General features: G+C 37.3%; 1 protein-coding gene across 1 annotated transcript in view; it reads left to right on the forward strand.

Moving 5' to 3' along the window:
- Nucleotides 1–23,583, forward strand: part of OFCC1 (orofacial cleft 1 candidate 1) — a 332,335-nt gene that overhangs the window by 78,314 nt on the left and 230,438 nt on the right. Inside the window, 1 exon segment of the mRNA XM_037844751.1 lies at nt 972–1,217. Within this exon segment, the coding sequence (XP_037700679.1) occupies nt 972–1,217 (246 nt within the window).

Here is a 23,583-nt window from a genome sequence, read left to right on the forward strand (position 1 = left end):
AGATTAAAAAATTATTACCGTTGGCTCCAGATTAGCTGTTCGTTCTAATAACCCCATCGGCTGAGAGAGTAACCTCCCTCCCAAAAGAAAAATGTTTTTGCTTCAAATGCAACATAATAGAGAATTCTTTGAGGACAAATTATTAAGAAACCATTAGGAACTTGTTAGTATAGAAAACACAATGCAATGACATTTGAGTTGTTTATAATTCCAGGTTAATTTTTGTTTAATCTGACACATTAGTCCATTAATAAATCTTATCAATTTGTCTAAACATTGCAGCACTTATTAAAAATGAAGCGGCCTGTTTCCGTCATGTCTAGGCAAATAATGCAATTCAGTTGTCCTGTAAAATATTCCTGGGTCATGTCCTTTGGATACAAGTGGTTTGTGCTAAATTTTAGAGTAAAGCATTTACAACTGCTGACCCTCACCCCCTTATTTTTTGACTCTTATTCGAAGCTTGTGGAGCAGGTTGTCATCCTGGTTAAACTGTAAAACCATTCAACAAGGTGAGATGTTAATCTGACCTGTTTTGCACTTCACTCATCAATGGGGTATTATGGTCTGTGATTAGCGTTGCAGGTAAAGGCTGTCACCTTTCAAATCGGAGTGTGAAGCTCATGTTCGCCCATCCCAGTTATCTTAAAAGGCACGCTGTGTGGTTTCTAGAAGGGTTGGTTTCCTGTTAGTTCTATCCTATAATAGATGAATGGTTTTTGATGTCACAGATCATTAACATACCATGCTTAAAAATTTGCTAAACTTTCCCTCACATAATCGCATAATCGGCAGGCCTGCCTTTTGACCCTCTAATTATATAGTGTGTGTCTTCATCTGTTATCATTACTAATACCTGACAATTACAGGTTGAGTACAAATAATTGTCTACTCTTTTCTTCTCCCCCTGAGAGGTGCATTGTTGCTAATTGTGTGGTTTTACCCGATTCCTACGTAATTCAATATCTCAGTCTTTTATTGAGATTGAGCAGTCTCAGTCACCTCAGTCTCTTCAAATACAGATAAAATGCTTAAGGGGCATCAAAGACAAGGTTCCCCAAGGCTCTTATTTCCTGAAAGTTTCCCTGCTTGGTCAACTGGGGGACTGTATCTTGCAGTGGCAGGACACAGAACCACTGAAGATGAGAACACATCCAATCAGGCATGATAGAAACTTTTTTGATGTGGGGCTGTATTTCAATGAAAGCCTTTACATGGTAAGCAGATCTGTGTACCCGCATCACCTTTTTTATATACAGTTTCCTCGCTCTTCCTCTCTATCTACCTTATCATCTCTATCTGCGTTGCTTTAGGTAATTAGTTTTGTGTAATAAACCTAAAGGCTTTCATTCATTCATTCATTCATTCATTCAGCAAATATTCAGTAACTACCCACTGTGGGCCAAGCATTGTGTCATGTGTGGGTCATACCCAAACACCCTAACTTCTGCATGAGATGCTAATACCATTCTTACTTATTGAGAATATATATTATGCATCTTGGTATCATTCTTCCTGTGCATTTTGTATATTATCCATGTATAAGTTTGTAGGCAGTCAGAGACCCTGTAATTTTAAGTGAGAGCCAGGCTTTAGGTAAGAAGAAAAGTTGAAGGAACTGTTCAGAAAATGTGTTATGCTTATAGGGGAGTACATTTGCTGTGGAAAGTGTTCTAGAGCAGACAGCATTGGGGCAGAGAAAGCAATGGGTGATTTTAGGGTGTGATCATGGTTGCAGGGACAATAGTAGGGCTCAGAGGGCATCAAGTAACAGTGGAGGCAGTGAGGGAAAGCTTGGCTTTCTGTGGGGTGTCCCCACTGGAAAGACTGTACCTTCCCAGGAACTCCAGCCCAAGAGCTGGGAAAGAAAAGAAGTTCCTTATCTCTTGTGGATGCATTGGATGGTGGACATGTGTACAGACCATTCACAAATAAAGAATTACTTTTTATGCTATTAATTTGAATACCTTAAACAATTAAAGAATCCATATAGGTATAACAGAATGATGTCTAAGAAGAGAAAAAATTCTCTCTAAATTAGATTTTAGGTTAAAATGTGCCCTTTGCATTCATTTTATCATACAGTATTTTATTAAGGGTGGTAATATATTATTCAGATGAACGTATTCTTCAGATAACCTATTGCATTTATTCTGGCCACTAGATGATCAGCTGAATAAATTAAAGTTGAAAGTGTAAATATAAAAATGACCAATTTTGAAAAGTAGATCAATAAACAAGAAACCTCTGACACCATGACTTACCCCTAATGTCTAGAGGAAAACAGATTTTCCAACTTCATATTTCACTACCTTAACTTTTTAAATCTCTAAGACTTCATAAAGAAAGTGGTGACATTATTATTGAGCAACGACTACATAGGTTTTTAGAAACGTAAAAAGTATAAAGTGCTAATAAAAGCTGCACTGTTGAATAAGAGGTGTAACGTCCCAGACGAACACTTTGTTATTTAGAAGTCGGTAGGAGTTAAAAGCAAAAATAATAAAAACATATTGTTGGGAGCCGTGGGCTAAAGAGATGTTTAGTGCATGTCACAGCTTTAGCCTCAGCTGTCAGCACTATCAGCTTCAGACAAGGTTTGGGGATCAGTGGGGATGGTGGTGGTGGTGAGACCAGAAACCTCTTTGAGAGGAGGATTTCCGTTCTTCCTGAGAAAGAATTCTTCCTAAGGGAGGAGGGAATCTGAACTGACAAGCTCATCTGTGAAGTGGGGGTAATAACCTAACAGAGGCACCACATGAAATCACCGGGATAGGCTTGCAGAAATGCACAGTGCCCGACGCGTTGTAAGAACTCAGAAGCTACTTTTATTGTTACTGTTATAGTTATCTCATCTCTTTGTTAGTGAAGTCTACAAGTTCTTACCCACTGGACTTAAATTTTAACATATATGATAAATGAGCGTTTTTCAGATAATGTTCAAATTAACCTCTTGTTGAGAACAATGTTGGTTAACAATTTTTTTTTCCCTCTAATAAATGATCCCAAAGGCCTTGTTAAGAAGCATGGGGTGGGTGTGAGGGGTGTTAGTGCCGGGTAGTTGTGGTGATGATTTAGCTTTCTGGGGAGTCACTTACTCCGCCAGGACTAGAATTTGAAGGCAGGTACTAAGAAGGTATCAGGGATAGTTTAGCCCCTGGTCTGTGGTCTCGTTTCTCATGATCCTCAGAGAAATTTTGGGAATGTGGTGGTCACTAAGATTATAGCTGATAATATAAGAAATGTCTAAACCAGTATCTGATGGATGATCACTTTTTTTTGGTATCTTTTTATCAACTACCTAAAATGTCAAAGGATGAAACTAGGGCAGAAAAAGAATCCATCAAAGAGCTGGTCTTTTAGAGTTATCTGCATCAATAACTCTTATGCATTGAAAGGTGCTATGATTGTACCAGCTTTGTCCTTATTTGAACGTAAATCCCTCCTTCCCCTATTAGACTGTGAAATCTTAAGTGCAGTGACCATATCTATTTTATGCTTATTGTGTAGAATGATGTTGAATGTTGGGGAGAGAGTATGCTGTGGGTAAAATTCCAGAAGAGAGCAAAGGATGAAGAGGAACATCTAGGGATGTCTTCAGGGAGAAGGGCAGACCCTTCTCAGGGTCTAAAATTTTAAAAATGTTCAACTTGTGAAAAACTGCATCAACTCTGGAGGGAAAAGCCAAGGTTGGCAATTCCGCCAATGATAAAATACATTTTCCGTTTCTGCCAAACAGAACGAAAAAGTATCCTGGCATAGTTGATATAACAACCCCCAATTTTCTTCCCCTGTGTCAGAAACAAACAAACAAACAAAATAATTACCTCCTGCCACAGTCAAGGAAAATTTACTCTTTAACAGCCTGACAAAATGTCACTGAATTACATCTTTCCCTTGGCATCACCTAGCAAAATCCTGGATCCCCAAAGAAATATGGTAGGCTATTTCACATTTGTGGTATATAAGAAAAGTACAAAATTCAGGACAAAAACAAAACCGAAGAAATGTGCCAAAACATCCAGAACTTGACAGGAAAGAGAAGTCATCTGAGGCTTTTTGCTTTCAGAATAAAACTGCTGTTGCCCAAAGTTCTGTTCATTCCACTGGGCTCTACTCAATAACACCAAGTTTTTTCAGTAACCACACAATTCTGCCTGCCAGTCACTCTGCTAGCAGCTTGTGGGAGACTGACAGCAAGTTTTCAAGCAATGTGATTTTTTACTAACGGGGAACACACATAAATACATACATGTGCATTGTCTGTGTAATTGATATAGGGACATTTAAACTATGAATTTCATCATGTTTAAAATACAAGTCTAAGACAGGTTCATCCCTATTCTTTATCCATCAATGGGGGCAACTGGTTTCCATAAGGTTGATTGCAAGTGCAAGGCATTTTATAAATGCTACCAGAGAGAGATGGTCACCTTTTCTATGTAGAAAGGGAGGACTAAGAAGAGGGCATTTCCTGAGTGAAAGGGCATATTCTGGTTACAGGAGAAGTACTGAGTCTGTTGAGGAAAAGTCTGCTTTTTGCACCCATCAGATTACAGGTTGCTAATGGATCTTGGACTTCAGGGTGCACTCTCATAGCATCTAGGGTGGCTTATTTTTGACACTAGGTTGGGCCAGGAGACCAAAACTCAAAAGTGAAGGTGAAAGGGATGCTTACAGGTGTGTGAGAAAACTCCTGAGGGAGGCAGTGGATATGGGCGAGCCCAAAGGTATATCATCTTAGACACCCACAATACCACGTCTGTAACTTGGATCTTGTCCCAAGTGATTCACGTCTTAAGATCATCAGTCTTCCTGGATTATAGGGTGGAGGTGGTCAAATCAAATGAGATTGGGTGACTGGCAAGTCCTGCCTTATTTGAGTTGCTGTAGGAATTATATTACATCAAATGATCTCTTCTAAGCTTAGGCTAATTAATTTTGAGTTTCTTGCTTGAAGACTTTCAATAATTTGTAGGTAGAGACACTTGGTTTTTGACATTTATCCTGGAAATATCTTAAATAGAAAACATTGCCTTCTTTGTGACACTATTTATTGACAATGAATTAGGCTTAGGTCTATGGGAAGTAATATGCCAGTAAGTGTGCCTTTGGACTTGGTTCTGGCAGGATGATGTGTTAGATTAAATGTTCAGGTTATCTTAGTCTACCATCCTGCCAGAATCAGGAGTCAAAGACATATTTTGTATTCAGGTTATCTTCTGTAAACACCTGGGAATTCTAGATAAGATATAAGCAGAAAGCTTTCAAACACATACATAGGCACTCAAGAAAGAGAGGGATCTTGGTTACCAGAAATGAAAAGGAAATTAAAACCAGAGAGGGGAGTGGGTGAACAGGGCCTGTGGCTGCCTGGGGAAGGGGAAAATGATTTTCAATCTTGTTGATTTGGGGATGTTAATGACCTTTCAGGAGATGAGGACTTGGGCCTTTGAGGTATGGAGTGTTGGAACAGAGTTTCCTGCATAAATCTGGGATTTTCAAGAAGAAACTAAAAGGGATAGACTAGACAAAAAAAAAAAAAAAAAAAAAAAAAATCTGCCCCCACAAATAGAGGCAGGGTAACAAGAAAGATGTTTGTCGCTATCTAGTCTGTAAAAATATATTTCTCCTGATGACTTGAAATAGAATTTCTACCCTGGAAAAAACTATAGTATTTGAAATTAAAAATTCGAAAGATATGTTACACAGAAGCTTAGACTATCTGAACAGACAATTAATGAAATGGGAGCTAGATCTGAGGACATTTCCTAGAATGCAGTGCTAAGAGATAAACAAGTGAAAAATGTGAATGTGATTTTATAAGACATTAAAGAGAAGGTCTTAATGACCTTATTTAAGAAATTTCCAGAAGCAGAGAATAGAGAGAACAAGGGGAAGACATTACATAGAGACTTAACAGCTGCTAATATTTCAGACTTGTTGCAAGACATGAGCTCTTGAATCAAGGGGACAGAAATTCTGACGGGACAAAGGAAAATCAATCCACTTCTGGAAACATTATAGGGAAACTGCAGACAGCAGTGGTAGAGAACTGAAGACAATTGAATAATATTTTCAAAATTCTGAGAGAAAGTAAAATATATATTATTCACTTAAACTATCTTTCAAGACACAGGGGAGAGGTGTTGGCAAATATATAGAAACCTTTTTTGGGAATGAAGATTAAGAATATACACCTCACAGAACCTTGCTACAAGAACTAACAAAGGATGTCTTTCAAGAACCAGGAAGAATGTAAGATCTAATGACATCTTCCAGAAATAATAACCCTGTAATATTAAAAAGCATTATTTTTTGAAATTTCTTTATGTTTGAAATGTATACTTTTGCAAAGGAATATTAAACAGTATGCATTTTCTATTCAATTTTAATAAAATAATAGGCCATTAAGGGCATAGTTTTTGAACAGCAAAAGAAATAAATTGTTATATAATTTGTATATTTAAATGATAGCTATTTTTCCAATTAATTAACTCAATAAAACTCTAAGCTAAGTCAAGAGTTGGGGCTAGGGCAGCTCTTAATAAGACAGATATACTCCAGCTTGGAAACTACTGAATTAAACCATTAGCATGACTGAAAGTCCATAACTTGTAAGAGGAAAAGTATTGAAAATATTACTCTAAGAAAAAATTAAATTGGTAAGATACTATTATAGGAAAATTGCACAGATCATTTGGAAGTTTGGAGAAAGATTTCACTGTCAAGTTTTACTTGGTTTCTAATACAGAAAATGTAGTTAAATACAGACTTTTTAGGGCTATACAGAAAATTGAATGAGGAATATGGTAAAATATTTTTAAAATGTAAAGTCAGATACAAATTAAGAATTGTGATGATTCTTGTCTTATAACATTGTCTCACCTTATGATCCTTTTTGAGAGACATTTTTAAAATCTTATTATTGAACTTTACCAATGGAAGAACCTTCTGTAATTTACTAGATACAACAGTTATGCTTGCAATTCTCATTTTAGTTGGGTAAGGGGATTGGCTGACTTAAAAACAAAAAGAATACAAGTAATAGGTTAAAGAAGGAAAACCGGCAAAATTCAGGCAAAGAACATTGATTAATGAATTTTTTAAAATTCTGAAAGGTCATGTACTCAAGTTGGGCTAAGCCTCAGGCAGATCTAGCAAACATGAGCAGGCCCCTCTGTGTGGAGCATGTAACCCGTGTTTGACTCTGAATTTGCTGACATTACAGGGTTATTATTTCTGGAAGGATATAGCGTTCTGCAACAATTTCTCTAATGATTCCATTAAGACCATGGTTTTCTTCAATTTAGGCTTATGTATTTTTTTTTTTTTTTTTTCACATTACACCCACACCACAAAGAAAATAAAACTGTGGCTTGAACCGAGTACCTGTGTCAGCCACAAAATCATTTGATTTTGTGTGTACTTAACCCTATTTTACTCCATAAGTTTACTTACATTTGTTTTGTAGATCACATGTCAGTGTGTGAGTGATGAAATTAAATGGATGCTAGTTTAAAGATAGAAAGTGATTTTCCTTAACTCTAAATTGTGGCAGTCTTAAGGACTCATGAAGGTAGAAGTCAAACAAATGCCATCACTTCAAGGGATGGCATTGAAAAGCACACTTCCTCACTAATCAACTACAGTTAGAGGCATCTCAAAGAACAGGATGTGGCGACTCAGGCTTTCTAGATGGTGGCAGAATCATAAGGGAGAAGGCATTTCTTAGTCCCTTGTCTTTAGGAAAACCTGCCCTCTATTTATTGTGATAGGATGAGGCTTTTCCTCTGGATATGGGAGATAACATACCATTTAATTACTAATAAGATCTTTTGAAAATGTTATCATAGAAAGTGCTTCTTATATATTTAAAAATAAAGGATAAATATTGGGGGACAAGATACTATAGGATGGGTAAATGTGTGCTCTACAACCCAGTTTGAATTCTGCTTCTGAAACATACTAATAATGTAACTTAGGGCAGATTAGTCAATTTTCCTGTGCCTCAGATATTGCAGCTATAAAACAGTCATCACATTGGTAATACACATCCCAATATAGCAGTTTTGCAGGGTAAGTGGAATAGGGCAGCTCAGAGTTTGACATGCTGCAAGGACTCAAGGTTTAACTAAAAACAAACCACTTCTTAAAAAAAAAACAATAGACAAAAACCAAGTATATACCATAAATGGTCTTTGATTATCTAAAGTATGTTATTTATTATGTCCCCATGTGACATGTCCATTATTATGTTGCTTAAAAGGATAAATGGACAATGATCTACAATATTTATTTTCTGAAAGATATCTCAAATCCTTCTTTTCTGAAACCAGTAAAGTGTTATTCAGATCAAATCAGAAAATTTTGACTGTATTATAATGGACAACCTCAAAAGAAATAATTGACATAGATATGAAGATATTGTTTCACAGGGGAGGGACTCAACTTTGGAGAAGTAATGCAAGCCACCCAAGATCCTATAGTTCATATGGGCAGTGTTGGGAATCAAGCCCTTGTCCTACAACTCAGGGTACTTCACCCTTGCTGCCTAAATCCCAAATGGGTATTCCATTAACCCCAGCAGCTTCATCTATGGCCCTAGGGTCATCATTAACTAAAATGGTCTTTCCATCATGTCATGTTATCACTTTCCTTCTAAAACCATTTGGTGGTTTTCCATCACTCCTAGGATAAATCAAACTCCTTCCCACAGATTAAAAGTCCCCAGTGATGTAGCCTCTGCCTCCTTCTACAGTATTTACCCCCATTCAACAGATCCAATCTCCCACTCCAAATCTATGCACCCTCTTGGCTTACTAGACCCAAGTTCAAGGCCTCCTCCAAGTTTCATCTTGCCACCAGAAATCTGCTCCCAATGTTAACTCCCAGTTATCCTCCAGATCCCAATCTCAGTGTCACTTTTGCTATCATTTATGCACATTAATTAGCGCCAACATGATTTCAGATGTTTGCGAGCAGGGGCCATTCTGTATTTGTCTGTGTTTTTCAGGGCTCACAGTATTTGTGCACAGTAGGTATTCAATAGCTTCATCTAAAAAAAAGTGGAATGTGAAACTCTGGTTGTAGGGATGCAGAAGTTTAATATAAATTCAGTTCACCAAAAATGTGTATTGCTTCCTGAAAACAGGGAAAGTGAAGGAAATGGTAAGATAATTTCAAGTGTTACTTTTTGATATTGGTAGCTTTTGAAGTAGAAATGGGTCTGTCTGATTGAGAAGAAACAATTCAAGGCAGAGCTAACTTCTAAATGGGGAGCCCATTACTGGTAAAGAATGAGAAAATAAATATTAATATATTTATATTTATTTAAGGTTTATTTGGTTTATTTGGGGTCTCAGATTTATTTGGGGTCTCTTCTCCCCTCTTTGATCTAGAAAAACCATATTTTAGGTAAACATTTTCTAAAGATAGAAGTAGACTCACAAGCTCACTGCCTTGCAGCATTAGCAAGCTCATCCAAGCTCATTTCCAAGTGGAAGAGTGAATGGAAGCCCTGGAGATGTCTTCTGATGATCTGCAGAGTACTTACTCATGCATGGTGAACTCCTCAAATGCACCTGCTTGATGTCATGTTAATTGCGACCTTGATTTTTTTAAGACCAAGCAAAAATTTCTCCAGATGCTTTTAGGTATTTGCAAATAAAAATAGCTGAATTGCCCTTTCTGATTATAGAGAACACCTACAAACTCTTTACTAAAAAATCATAGATTAAGAAAAGATATAGAAAAGGGCCAGTTTGCAGCAAGCACATGTTCATTTCCTGGACCTACCTTAACTACCTGCCCACTGACCTTCATTTTTTTTTTTCCATTGCCACCTAATCTAGGCTGATTAAATTATTTGTTCATTGTGAAACTGAAAGTTAGTTTGATAAATAGACAAGAACTTCAAAGTTGGAGCAAATACATCTAATAGAAGAATCAACACATATGGAATCTTGGCAATTAGCACTTTTGAATTCACGTTAGCTGACTTAGACATTGGAAATCTTTCAGGTTTGATGTGAATTCAAAGGCAGTTGCTGGGTTATTCATAGTTTATTGCAATATACCTGGCCAAATAGGTTAATTCTACATTACAGAATATATTTTATTTATTTTGTTCATTCATTTAGTCATCAGTGATGTATTGTGGTAGAATAAATGTGGCCATAAATTCTTTGCTACTCCTCATGTTGACTACTTGTATGATGGGTGATGCTGTGCCAGTTTCTGGGTTTTAAGTTCAGGTTTTAAGAGACCGGCTGCTTCCTGTCTCTTTGCAACTTTGCTTTAGAACCCTGAGACTCTATGTCAGAAATCAAACTAGACTTCTGGGTAGACCATGTGGCCATACCCTGAGACTACATGACAGTGAGGGGATCCCAGCTGAACCCAGCCTAACGTTTGTCCTTGCCAAGGTGTCGGGTATGTGAGTAAAGCTGTCTTGGACCCTCTAGCTCAGCCCAGCCGCCAGCTGGGTATCACCAAGAGATGCCAGCTGATGCTATGTGGAGTGTCAGAGCCCTGCCCAAATCCCTGATTACCATGATTGGGAAACAGAGTAAAATCATTGTTGTTTTAAACCACTACATTTTGGAGTAGTTCATCATGGAGCAATAGGTAGCTGAAGTACTTATTTAGTTCCCTCTATAATCAAGTACAATATTGAGTGCTGGAGAAATGAAGGCAAGATGTTCCCCTTAAACTGCTCAGAGCCTGGGTATCTTCTGCAAATTGAACCTTGTGTGGGAAAAACTCATCTTATTTCTAAAATAAATTTTGTATCACCCAAAGGGCATTTGGGTGTTGTGTGTGTGAAATGACTTGTCCTTCAGTTGTGTGATGTGCATATAGAAAGGTGGGTAAGGAAGGTGGAAGGCAATGAATTTGGGGCTCACAGAAAAGTGCTGGTAATGAATCATCCTTTTTCCAGTGGGAAGAAGGAGCAACAATAGACTTCAACCTTTTAGAAACCAATGTGTAAATTTAGCAGCCTTAAAATAAGCTTAATGTGTGAAGGGAGGAAGGTCTGGCTCCCCCTTTTCCTTTGGCAGAGCCACATTATATGTATGAGGTTTTGGCTAATTGTCCTGGCACCTCGAAAGCGCCAAAGAAAACCTCACCTAAACTCACTGTGCTGTCACACTATTTCATGGATCTATAGAATTTTAAAAAGTGTATCAACCAGTTAATATTTATACATCAGTGTGGCAAGTTATTATTATAGTAGTAGATGGGCACCATTTCTGTTTTACTGGAGGGAAATCCAATATGAATAAAATAGCAACTTTTCAAACATGACATTTAATCCATGCATGTAAATCAAACTGGGAATCTATTATTCGTCATTAAAAAAGAAGCATATTTTTATTACACTGAGAATGAAACACAAATACTGTGAAAAATTTAGTGCCTTTCCCTGAACTTTCAAGACACTTATCATGCAGTCATCTGGCTGGTACCGGCACTCATTTTAAAATATAGCCATGATATTAATAAGTTTGAAGTTTTATGCCTGAAAAAAGGATGCTCAATTTTAGCAAAATAGGCAAATTTATTTTTTATTTAAACCTCCCTAACTTCTTCAGACAGCAAAGTACTTCAGCAATGTTCCGATTCTAATATGTTCCTGAGGAATATAGCTCATTTTCTTGTCATTATTAGTCTTCCCTGAAGTGCTTTCTGAAAACTGCAGATATCAGAAATGGATTAAAATGGCCTGAAGTGTGAGTTCTTAAAATATAATGAACCCAACATCTTGCAAGAGGTTCTTTTCTGCATGACATTCAATATCTAAGAATTGAAATGCTTTTAGTTACTCATTGGGAGGAGTGGTCTTAGACAACCAGAGACTTAGTATGATTGCTTTTATTGATTATTGATATGACTAGCCCCAGGGTCCTTTTTGGCATTTCCTGGAAGTGTCACTCCTGCTGGTCAAGGGGTCCTCCTGATTGGTGAGTTTGCAGTTGGCTCATTTGCAAGTGGCTCTTCCTGCTTGGCTCTTTGGGGTCACTGGCCGTTCTTCTCTCTGCCATGGTCTCAGCATGGCCATGGTGTGGGCTGTGCCTCCGTCGACTTGTCTCCTGAATCCCTCACTCGCCTTCCCCTGCTTCTACATGCAGCCTCTTTCGTCAAGTAAAGGAATTTTTGCTGCTCTTCACTCACTCCCACCCAAATAAACACAAACTTGGCCCTTCATGAGGTGGTTAGGAGACTGATAAGATTTAGAATGCAGGTTCTGCTACTTACAAACACCCAAGACTCCAGGAAGAATACCTAATCAGTTTCCTCATCTGCAAATGGGAGTTGAATACCTTAGTAATAGGGTTCAGTGAGCATCAAATAGTGTGATGTATAAACTGCTTAGCCTGGTAATCTTGACTGTAGGAAATAACTATTAGCTATAATTATTTTAATCATTATAATAATATTCCTCCATGTAGAATGTTTCCTGCTTTCTTCTCTATGTTAGATTTCTCCAGCCCTTCAAAATATTCCTTCAAGAATCTTCCTTAACTAATGCATTCTTTATTTTCTCCACTAAGAAAAATCACTTTCTATTAAATTTATGTGAAGCTATTTTGGCTCACTTTGGCAGATGGGGTTTCTAGAGAAAGATACTTTTTCACTGTATCACTAATTCTCTGGCATGAGAGGAACATTTACTGAGTGTCTGCAGTGTGCCAATTACATCACCATATGCTTAATATACACTATTGAATGCAAACTTCATACAACCCAATCCATTGTTAAACCCATTTTTTAGATGAGGAAACTGAGATTTGAGAGAGATAAGGACTTGCCCAAGTGTTTGGGGCTGAGAATCAAACCCAGCTATGACTGCAAGTCTAAAAATACTCCCAAGTTCACACACCACCCCAAAAGAAGCATCGATAATGGACATATTGGGTTTCCATCTCTGTAAATTACTCATCAATTCCTATCTTTCTTTGTGTTTTTAGCAGACATGCTTTTATTTCTAAAGCCAAACCTCTCTATCTTTCTGTTTTCAGTCTCTTTCTTCTGTCCTCTGAAAAGATTAGCTCTGTATTACATAACAAATTAATGTTTAGGAATGATGCTGTTATATTACATGGTATTGGCAGGTGGGCACTTAATCTTAAGAATATCTGACAGCCGTAGACTATAAGCTTCTTGAGAAATGTGGCTATCTCCTTAAATATTTTAAATGAATTAGCACAATGATTAATATAATTAATATAATTAATCAATATAATTATATTGAGATTATATTCTTATGATATAATAATATAATCAGTTAATATACTTATATTAAAATTATAATATAATTAATATAATATGATTACATTGAGATTATATGATAATAGTAATATAATTATTAATATAATAATTCTAGAGAGTCACGATGCAGTCTTCAAAAACTCCATTAGTAGAGTTTTACTTTTAGTTGAGTTTTTTTTAAACTTTAAAAATTTCTTAGGTGTTTCATGCAGATGTACATTCTCTATTTTATTGGAAATGCTTTCAAAGTACCATAATATCCATCTTTGTCCTTTGGGTCTGCTCTCTACATCTACTCACATCCAATGTATTCAGAGCTAAGAATGCCCTAGTTACAAAATATAAGTTCTTGTTCACTTTGCATGCGATTCAACAATCAAATCATTTTGAATTCTCTAAAGAGGAGGAACTCGCTTCTATATTTGAACTCGCTCACATTCAGAGGGAATATGCTTTAATATTTCGACATCTATACAAAATGCTTTACAATTACTTTTAAGGCATTAATTCTCATATGAACACTGAGAGAAATCACAAAGGACTGAATAGGGCAAGGATTTTTCCAAGGTCACACAGCCTTGTTAATTGCAAAGGACAGACCTGGCTATCTTTCCCTAGCCATCTGCTTCATAGATACAGTAGTCAAGCAGTAGTCAAGGATTCTGAACTGATGGGGCTCTGAAAGCCTGTTAGTGGTAGAAAGAAAGAATTTGTGTTCCAATGAAAACACCACCAAACTCAAGAACCAATAAGGTTGGTTTAGTAAAATGCAAATCATGTCACACCCCTGCTTCAAATCTTCCAGTGACTTTTTCCCGTTGCGTTTAGAATAAAAGCCAAATGAGTTTTTGAACCTTATGTGATCTGGCCTCTCTCCACCTCTCTAATTTATTTCATCCTAGTTTTCTATTTGTATATTTCATTGCAGCCTCACTTTCTGTTCTCTAAACACACACCAAACTCATTCTTTCTGTAGGACAAGTGAATTAGTTGTTTTCTGCTAGCTCCTTCCTCAGATCTTGAAACTGCAGGTCACAGATTACATGTCACCTCCTTAGACAGAGTTTTCTTGGCAGAATAGGTCCCCATCCTCTAGCCGTTTTCTAACACATCACTGGTTTATTTTCATTAGAGTATTTATCACTACTGATATTTTCTTGTTTATTTAGTACCCATGTTACTGATCAATGGGTTCACCACCCCGACACACACAGAAGCTGGTACCGTGACACCAGGGTTTTGAGAAAATAGATTTATTATAAGGTTGACCAGCAGGGAGACAGGAGGCAAGCTCAAATCTGTCTCCCCAACCCAAGAACTAAGGGTGATTTATTTGGAAACAAAGGGAGGTAGGGAAAGTGACGGGGATTCATGTTGGCTTATTCTGATTGATTGTTTCTAGGATGGTTGAAATATGCTAGTGGGCTACACCTTATCTTCCTTTTGGGGGACGCCTTGCATTTTATTTGTTTTTGATGATCCATTCCTGTCATCTTGGCTCCAAGGAAGGTGACTTGTATATCTAGTGTCTCAGGGGTCATTCAAGGCACAAGTCTTGCTACACACTTATGACTGATTTGGGCCACCAATAAAAGAAGCTCAGAAAGAATTTTAGATATGGGAGAGGAAGAAATCCTGATAAGCAGGGTTTGCTCTGAATGTTGGCTGTTAGTCATGATTCCTGGCTCTCTCACTCATGATTTCACTTATGCCTCACCCACCAGACTATTGTTCGGTGAGAGTAGAAAGCTTGGTTGTCTTATTCATTTTCTAAAAAAATCTTCAGTGCCAAAAATGTTGCTGAGTGCAAAATGGACATTTAATAAATGTTTGGGAATGAATGAATGGAAGTTAGTCAGAAATATCAGCTGACTACATAGGCAAATCTGGATTTGAATCCTGGCTCAACAGTTTAGTAACTGGAAAAGCACATGTAAGTCATTAATTTTCTTAAATCTTTTTCCATCGCCTGTAAAATGGGCAAATATCAACTATATAACAGGAATGGCATGAAGATCAAATGAGATTATGTGCATGTCAGAGTTTTACAAAATGTAACGTACTGTACAAGTATTAAGATTATTGCTAGATATCTTTGGGGGCAATGTGGGTTGTCCAAAGGGAAAATGTTGATTAAAAATTATTGCCAAAAGTTTTCTCCTTTCCAAATGATGTATTTGCATGTTTCTTGTAAAACCATTTGTGGTTAATTTTCTGGTCTTTGATCTAATCAGGCTGCAGATGTTCCAAAATGCCATCTTTTTGTGCATTGAGGCTCAGTCACTGGGGCTTGTAAAAGTAATGGGCTGTGCCCAATTTTTCCCCAATGTGTTCCACTCTCAGGGACAATGAAACAAAAGATCTATCTTACTCCTAACAAGAAGAAACTGAAAAGAAAATTCAACTTTTTGTTTTCACACTCAAAAAAGGTGGGGGGAGGGAGGGAGAGGAGTCCCAGAACTGAATTTTCCAAATTAAAATATTCAATTAGGTTTTACCATATCTCTAGAGTGAAATATTCTTAGCTGAACATTTGAGTAGCATGTGAAGACTTGAGTTATGACATATTGAGGTTGAGGTCAGGCATTGGAATTGAGATATGATGAGATGATATACCATTTAATTCCTATTGATTTCAGTCATGTTTGATGGGGAAAATTGTGGAAAAGTTTTATTTTTTCCATTTATTTTTCAGGGAGTTACCCAGATTTTGTACAGAAATGTCTTTGTCTTAAGCAGTGAGACTCATAACCAAGGGAACACAGACACATCTTGTTTATGTTTATGTCCTTACTGGGCTGTGATTCTCGAAGTATGGTATAAAGGGCCAACAGAATCACCATCACCATGGCCTACTTGTTAAAAGTGCAATTCCCAAGGTGCTCCCCAAACTTTGCTGATTCAGGGCTGAGAATGGGGCCTGGAAATCTCTGCTTTTAGAAAGCACCATCAGATAATTCTTAGACAAAGTAAATTTTCAGGGCTGCTAATCTAAGGCCTTGAGGACATCACTGTATTAGAACATGATATGATAATTGATGTTCTCAAGTGATTAAGCTAGTGGTTGAGAAATGGTAAAATTAGACTCAGGGAGCAGAGGTTTGAGAGATTGCAGGATTGTGCCCTTCATTTAAGGAAGGTTTTAATTCAGAATTATTCACCTGTAAGCTATTTTGGTTAGGGTTTATTGGGGTAAAAATGTTCTGCCTTGGTGTGCTGTAGGTCTGATTTGATAGCTAAATCTAATGTGAACAATTTAAGAGACAAGAACAAACTGAATGAAAATAGACATCTGGAGGCAGAGTCCAGCCCCATAGTGTGTAGAAACATGGGAAGAGCAAGCAATAAGGTCGAGAGGAACATCTTTGAGCCCTTGCATCATGAAACCAAGAGAGGGAACCTGATGTTCCCCTCTCCAGTGTTCAGGAAGCATGGCATGAATGGCTCTGCAGCAGATGGCTGCAATTCAAATCCCTGCTCTACCCTCTACCCTCTCCGTCCACTAGCTGTATGTCCTCTCTTTGCTTCAGTCGTATCACCTGTAAAATGGGATTAATAATAGAACCTCTTTCATAGAATTGTTGTGGTAATTGTTTTAATAAGGATGAAGTGCTTAAAAAGGTGCCTTGCATTTAGCAATCTCTCAGTAAATGTTAAATTTTGATATTATGCCATTTCTTAGGAGTAAAGAATTAAATCAATCTGCAAAATGGAGACCTAGAACTACTATAGTTGTATCTGAGAGCACTGGTTTTCCAGTGGTGTAAGAAGCAAGATTTTCTATCTTCTTCTATTCAGAACTCTGATAGTTATAGTTGTTTCTATCCTCTGTCCTTGATTCCTTGGCCAAGATTTGTTTCCAAGAATAATTACTTTCTTTTATCCCACAGCAGTGAGACTGGGGATTAGAGCTAATTTGCCTATTTATTTATCTTGGCTGAGGGAATGGAAATGAAAATAATGGCACTATAAAACTCTCATTGGATAACCTAGTTTACCCTGTGCTGTGGCATCAGTTCCCACTCATCTGTCCAAAGTTGTCTGCCTTCAAAAGGACATTTTGTTGTTTCTGATGCAAAGTAAGTGTATTGATTTACTTTCTGGACTTCCTGTATTATCCATAGCATGTTAGACCTGGGACACACTGTCTGGTTCATTTCCCATTCCCCCTTCCCCTCCTCCACCTTCTCTCCATTACCATAGTGTCTCCCCCACCCTCCATCCCCACCCCTCCTTCCACCACCGGCACTTTACAAATGGTGAAACTAAGATCCAAAGACAGTAGGTTTCTTATTTAATTGGTAAGTTGGGATTTGATTCTGCCAAATCTCAGGTTTTTCACCACTAAGATATATAGCTTCCCCTTCCAATTAGAGAAGTAATTAGACAGGGAAGGTTTGAAAAATTAGAATTGAAGCAACCTATATATAAAGTCAGGAGAACCATTTATGATGCATTTAGAAGGATTGCAACCAAGGAAATGTCCAAGTGTCACCATTGTAGGCTTAAGAGGTGCATCTTAAGTATTATCTGGTATTTTTCTTATCCCTTGGGGTCCAGGTTAGGAGTCTGCATGTTCCCCTACTACTGGCTTCATCAATACCCTGACAAAGCATGACTATGCCCTTTTGTTTATATCCCGTGACTTAGACCAATGGCCCTGAGACTATCTTGGCACAGTAATCAGGTTTATAGAATTGTTAAGGTTGGAGTTGCATTTATCAGGGTAGGGCCAGTAAATCAGTCAACATAAGCCTGCTTACCCATTAGTAACAATAACAACAGCCACAAAAACATCTCAATGGCTTACCGTAACAAAACCTTATTTTTCACTCATGATACAGTCTACTTCAGGACAGATGGGGCCACTGCTCCATTCATTCTTAAAAACTAATGGAAGGGGCATGATCTGGAGGGTTGCTTGTCACTGGCAAAGGAGAAGAAAAGAGAACTCTGGAGGGTCTACAACTAACAACTAAATGCTCTGGCCCAGAAGTCACACATGTCATTTCCTCTTACGGATCATTTGCCAGAACTAGTCAAATGGTCCCGCCAAGCCACAAGGGCCAGGAAGTGCCATCCCACCACATGCTTAGAAGCTGAGGAACTTGAAATATTTGGTGAACCATATTGATGTCACCATAACTAGTCAAGGAGGAGGGGAGCTTTCTAGCAATTAGAAGGGTTCAAACATGGATTGGCTTACTGTATGGACTGGCAAACATTCCCATCAGTATAAGTTTCAGGCAGAGAATGAGCAATTGCCTAGTATGTTATAGAAAAGATTTCTGTCTGGGCAAGAAGCTGAATATAATACTGTTTTTCAAATTTTGTGTCATAATATATCCTACCCATATCCTTATTAGATAATCTGTGTTCTTCAATAAAATTTAACATGTCCTTTTCTGAGGTCACTGTATGCTTAGAACTCTTTCATTATTATTTTTATTATTCACTGTAAGTTTTAAGGACTTTAAAATTCTTAGAAAGCCTTAGTAATTGTTATGAAAAATTGCAAGTCCTCTTGTTTATGTCTGGGTCCCCCCAACCTCTCTCCCTTAGCTTCTGCTTGAAAATCTGTGGACTAGAAATGGTCACTTCAAAGATTCTGTCCAAACTGAAGGTTATAAGGTCTTTAAAATTATAATGATGAAGAGGTTGTCATGAGAAAATAATAGACTGTGTGTGTGTGTGTGTGTTGTGTGAGAGATGGGCAGGTATTTGAGAAAATGATTTTGACAACAGTGTATGGCGTGCATTCAATAGGAAATAAAGCTACCAAGTTAGATCATAATGTGTCTGCACTAGGGTCTTGAATGTAATGCTAAGGAATTATTTTCATGGCAAATATAAGGTGTCAGTGTAGCAAGAAACAGCCTATGAACCAGCAAAAAGTGGAGCTTACACTGAACCAAAGTTTCTGAAAACCTTTTGTCCAGTGCCAGAGATAATAAGTAAATTCATATGATCAGAGATCAGAGTGAAGAAACTTGGCAGAAAGTAAGGTTTTCCATGTGATGTGTAATATTTTAAACTGAATTCAGGATTTGATGATAAGGAAATATGTTAACCTGACTAAGCATGACCATTTGAGAGCCATTAATGGACTCCCATGTTAGATATCCTAGGTGATCCTTTATTTTTAAGAATTTTCTCTTTATCTTTGATTTTTGGCAATTTGGCTATGAAAGGTGGTGTTTTATTTTCCTTTTTTCTTCTGCTTGAGATAGTCATTGCTTCTTGGTTCTGTGAGTGGATGTCTTTCATCAGTTTTGGAAAGTTTTTAGCCAGCATCTCTTCAAATGTTTGTTCCGCACAATTCTCTTTGGTTCTCTTAGTTCTCCAATTACATATGTGTTAGATTGTTTATCATTGTCCCATAGGGTTTTTATGCTCTGTTCTGTGTTTTTGTGTGTGTTGCTTCAGTTTAACAATTTCTATTGGCTCATCTTCGAGTTTACCTATCCTTTCTTCTGCTATATTTAATCTGCTATTAAGTCCAGTCAGTGAGTTGCTCATTTCAGGTATTTTATGCTTTTGTTCTAGAAATCTTTAAAAATAATCTATTGAAATTTTCCATTCTTTCACCCATTATTTCCATCTTATCTTCTAATTTATTTATCTTAATTATAGTGATTATTTTAGAGTCTGTCATTGACTCCAGCTGCTGGGGCATCTGCAGGTTAGTTCCCATGAAGTTATTTCTTTTCCTTTTCCCCTGTTTTCACATGGACCCTCTAGATAAATAAGGTTATAACATAACTCAGATCATCAGTCTTATGTTGTACAGGGCCTTTCCACCCTACAAGTATCTCTTCCTTCCAAAGCAGTACTTTTCATAGTACTCAGAAACTATGGCTCATAGTTTTGCATCATGTTCCAGACATTATGTGTAAATACATTGTAGAGACTCAATTAGAAGATATTTATTCCCCTCAAAAAATCTTCAGGGATTTAGAGTGGGGGGGCTGCTCTCTCTGATTGAGTTAGCAATTGGCTAAGGTGGGGCTTTGTTGCAATTTCAGTTTGTTTCAATTCACCACTTGTTTCAAAAGTTGTCAGGTATAAAGCCCTTCCTTCCAGCTGAGCTTGGGTGCTGAGATGCACCATGTGACTGTGAGATCACACTCTGTTCCCCAGCTCTGTCCCAACATCTCTGTGCCACTGGAGATGTCTCTTTATCTTCTAGCCCTGCCCCACTTGCCCACATGCTGCTGAGTATTCTGTAAAAGTTCTATGGATGAAAATTGGTGAAGAGTGTCTGGGCTTATATGTATTCCAATATGCCACACGGGCCCATGTTTGTTAAAAGTTTAACCATTTCCTCCTTTGCCTTGCAAAGTCCCCCACACAGTGACAGTTATGCTTCTTCAGCTATTTCTGTTCCTGGGGATTGAACTGCCTCTAGTCCTAACGCCTATATGAAGGGCTCAACCCATGCTGGGATTTAGTTTCCCATAAACTTCTTTGTGCCCACAGGATCCTTGGTCCTGGGCTCCTCTGTCACGTGGAAATGCACATGGCGGCCTCTCCTGGTTGTTCAGCTTCTGGCTGCTCTCTCTGTGGCTTTCTCTGTCTCTCTCTTAATTTCTTTCTGCTTATAAAGGACTCCAGTAATAGGATTAAGACCCATCCTGAATGAAGTGGGTCACACCTTAACTGAAGTAGCCTCATCAAAAGATCCCATTTACAATGGGTTCACACCCACAGGAATGGATTAAGTTTAAGAACATGTTTCCCGGGGTTGCATAGCTCCAAACCATCACTGAGGGGAGACCTAATATATGTAATTAAGTATATTTATATTTACTTGATATATAGTATTCAATAACAAAGCTAATGAATAATAATTGTGGAAATGTCACATCATAGGTTAACTGTGGAAATATTGAGCTTTGTGGAAAGGATCCCTGAGAGTTACAGTCAAACTTAGTGATCCTTTCTTGTCAAAGAAGAATGAGTCCCAAGCTACACATTACAGGGCAAAAGTTCTCTCCTATGACGCACAGGAAGGCAAGGGCACCAAAAGAATAAATAATATAAGGCAACTGTTGTCAGATAAAGTAAATTCCTTTACTTGAGAGCTTATGGTTCTTATCTTCCTCTTCAGTTGATATTAGTGACTTGGTTTGGTCTAGTTCATGTACTTATTTATTTTAGGCACTGTCAGGGCAGTTGCATGTGACTCCTCTGTCTTCTGAAGTAGGTTGAGGTGATGTCGTTTTTGTGCAGGAGGACAAGTCTCACATCTACATAGCTAGAGTTCACACACAAGGCTGCACGGTGTTCTTAAGTGACTGGAAGGAAGCCTTGAACTATTTCTCATGCACAAAAGATCCTGGTGCTTTACATATTTATAGATTTGTTTTCATCTTAAATATGTCCTTTTCCTCTTAATTAAAATCAACATTGTGAATGTAATTAACAGCACCGAATTATGTAATTGAATGTGGTTAAAAGGGGAAATTGTAGGTTGTATATATGTAACTAGAATAAAAATTCTAAAAAAAGAAACACATAGGACCATACAACACAAACAGGGAACCGTAATGTAAACTTTGGACTATAGTAAATAGTACACTGATGATAATATTCTTTCATCAGTTGTAACATACGTACCACACTAATGCAAGGTGTTAATGATCGGGGAGGGGTACATGGGAACTCTATTTTATGCATGATTTTTCTGTAAATCTACAACTAATGATAATAAAAAAAGAAAATAATTATATGCTCAGTCATTTTAGAAGAAAATAGGATATAATTTTTAAAATTAATAGTAATAATGTGCATTTTACAATTTTCCCGAGTATTGTTATACTTATTATCACAGGTGATTGATTACTGAATCACCTCTGTAAGGAAGACATTTATATCTCTGTCTTTTACTGAGGATGGAACTCAAGTGCATGGAAATTTAGATACAAAAAGAGAGGTGGCTTGGCCAAGACCACAACAAAATTACTTACAGTTGGGCCAGTATGGGTCAAATGAGTACTTTGTGTATTTCGGGTATATCGGTGAAGACGACCAGTTTAGAATAAGAGAGACACTAATTTTTCCCTTTTAAATGCAGGGATAAAAATGATGAAATTACTGTCAATAGCATCCATCATGCTTTATTTTTAAATGATGGCCCCGAACAGGTTTCTGACTCTGTTTGTCCTCCTCCTCCTCCTCATTGAGCTTTTATTCTCTTATCGCGAAGGTTACTCACAACCCCCTAGCCAAATGAAAAGTACAGCTTGATTAAGGCTCTCTCTTGTCAGTAATTTGTGCCTAATGTTTTTAGCTTTCCCATGGGCTGTTGTAGAAAATGGTAAATCTGGTTTAAATGAAACCTGATCCTGCTAATGGTTTAATAACATCTGCCACAGGGTTATGGCATTTTTCAACAGATGTTTCTGTTTCATTTTAAACCTAAACAGAGTCTTGGAATATTTACATAAATCATATAAACTATACCTATACATTTTTAGCTGTGTATATTGTAAAATAATCTTTGACAAGTCCCTATCTTTTCCCATTTCTAATTATTCACACAGAATTGAAACAAGAAACCAAGGCTATAAACTTAAAAACAGCAACAACAACAATAACAACAAAAAAAAACACATGTCTTCCATTTTCTTTTTCTTAAAAAAGCTGAGGAACAGAGTTTTCCACGTGACATGGTCAATCTGATAATTTCATTCATCTTTGCACCTTATACTATTTAGCATTGACAAATGGCTTGCCCGATGGTGTGCATAATGGTGTCAACAAAAATAGAGCAGTTGCAAAATTAAATGGGACCCTATTTTTACTTGGAGAGATAGGCATTGCAATAGTGATTCAAATTATCATTATACCTAGGATTAGTTTCTCTGTCTTGTGAAGGTTTATTCAATCACTTCTTAAAAAGCATTTATTCTTCATACAGCAGAATGTAAGTGATACAAAGATGAACAGCAAGCATGTAAAACAGTAACTGTGACAAAAGATAGAAATAAGTTATACAATAGAAGTAACAGCTCAAGCAAAGAGGAGTGAAAATATAGGATATGACATTAGTTAATATTTTACAAGCTTGGCTCCTAAAGCTCATAAACTAAAGTGCAGAATCTTGAACTGGCAAGGCCAGATTTGTCTTTTTGTTTGAGTTTACATTTTTATGGTGGTGTGGCTGCTCAATTACCTTGAACTGGAAGGGTTATTTATGAAAATATATCCAATAGTGAGTTTTCAGAGGCAAACAGTAAGAGTGTAGGCCAACTCTTTATTAAAATTTGAACTGTCTATAGGCATTTCTGAATGTGGTATGTTTCT

Source organism: Choloepus didactylus, chromosome 7 (assembly GCF_015220235.1).
Source record: "Choloepus didactylus isolate mChoDid1 chromosome 7, mChoDid1.pri, whole genome shotgun sequence".
Classification (NCBI taxonomy): Eukaryota; Metazoa; Chordata; class Mammalia; order Pilosa; family Megalonychidae; genus Choloepus; species Choloepus didactylus.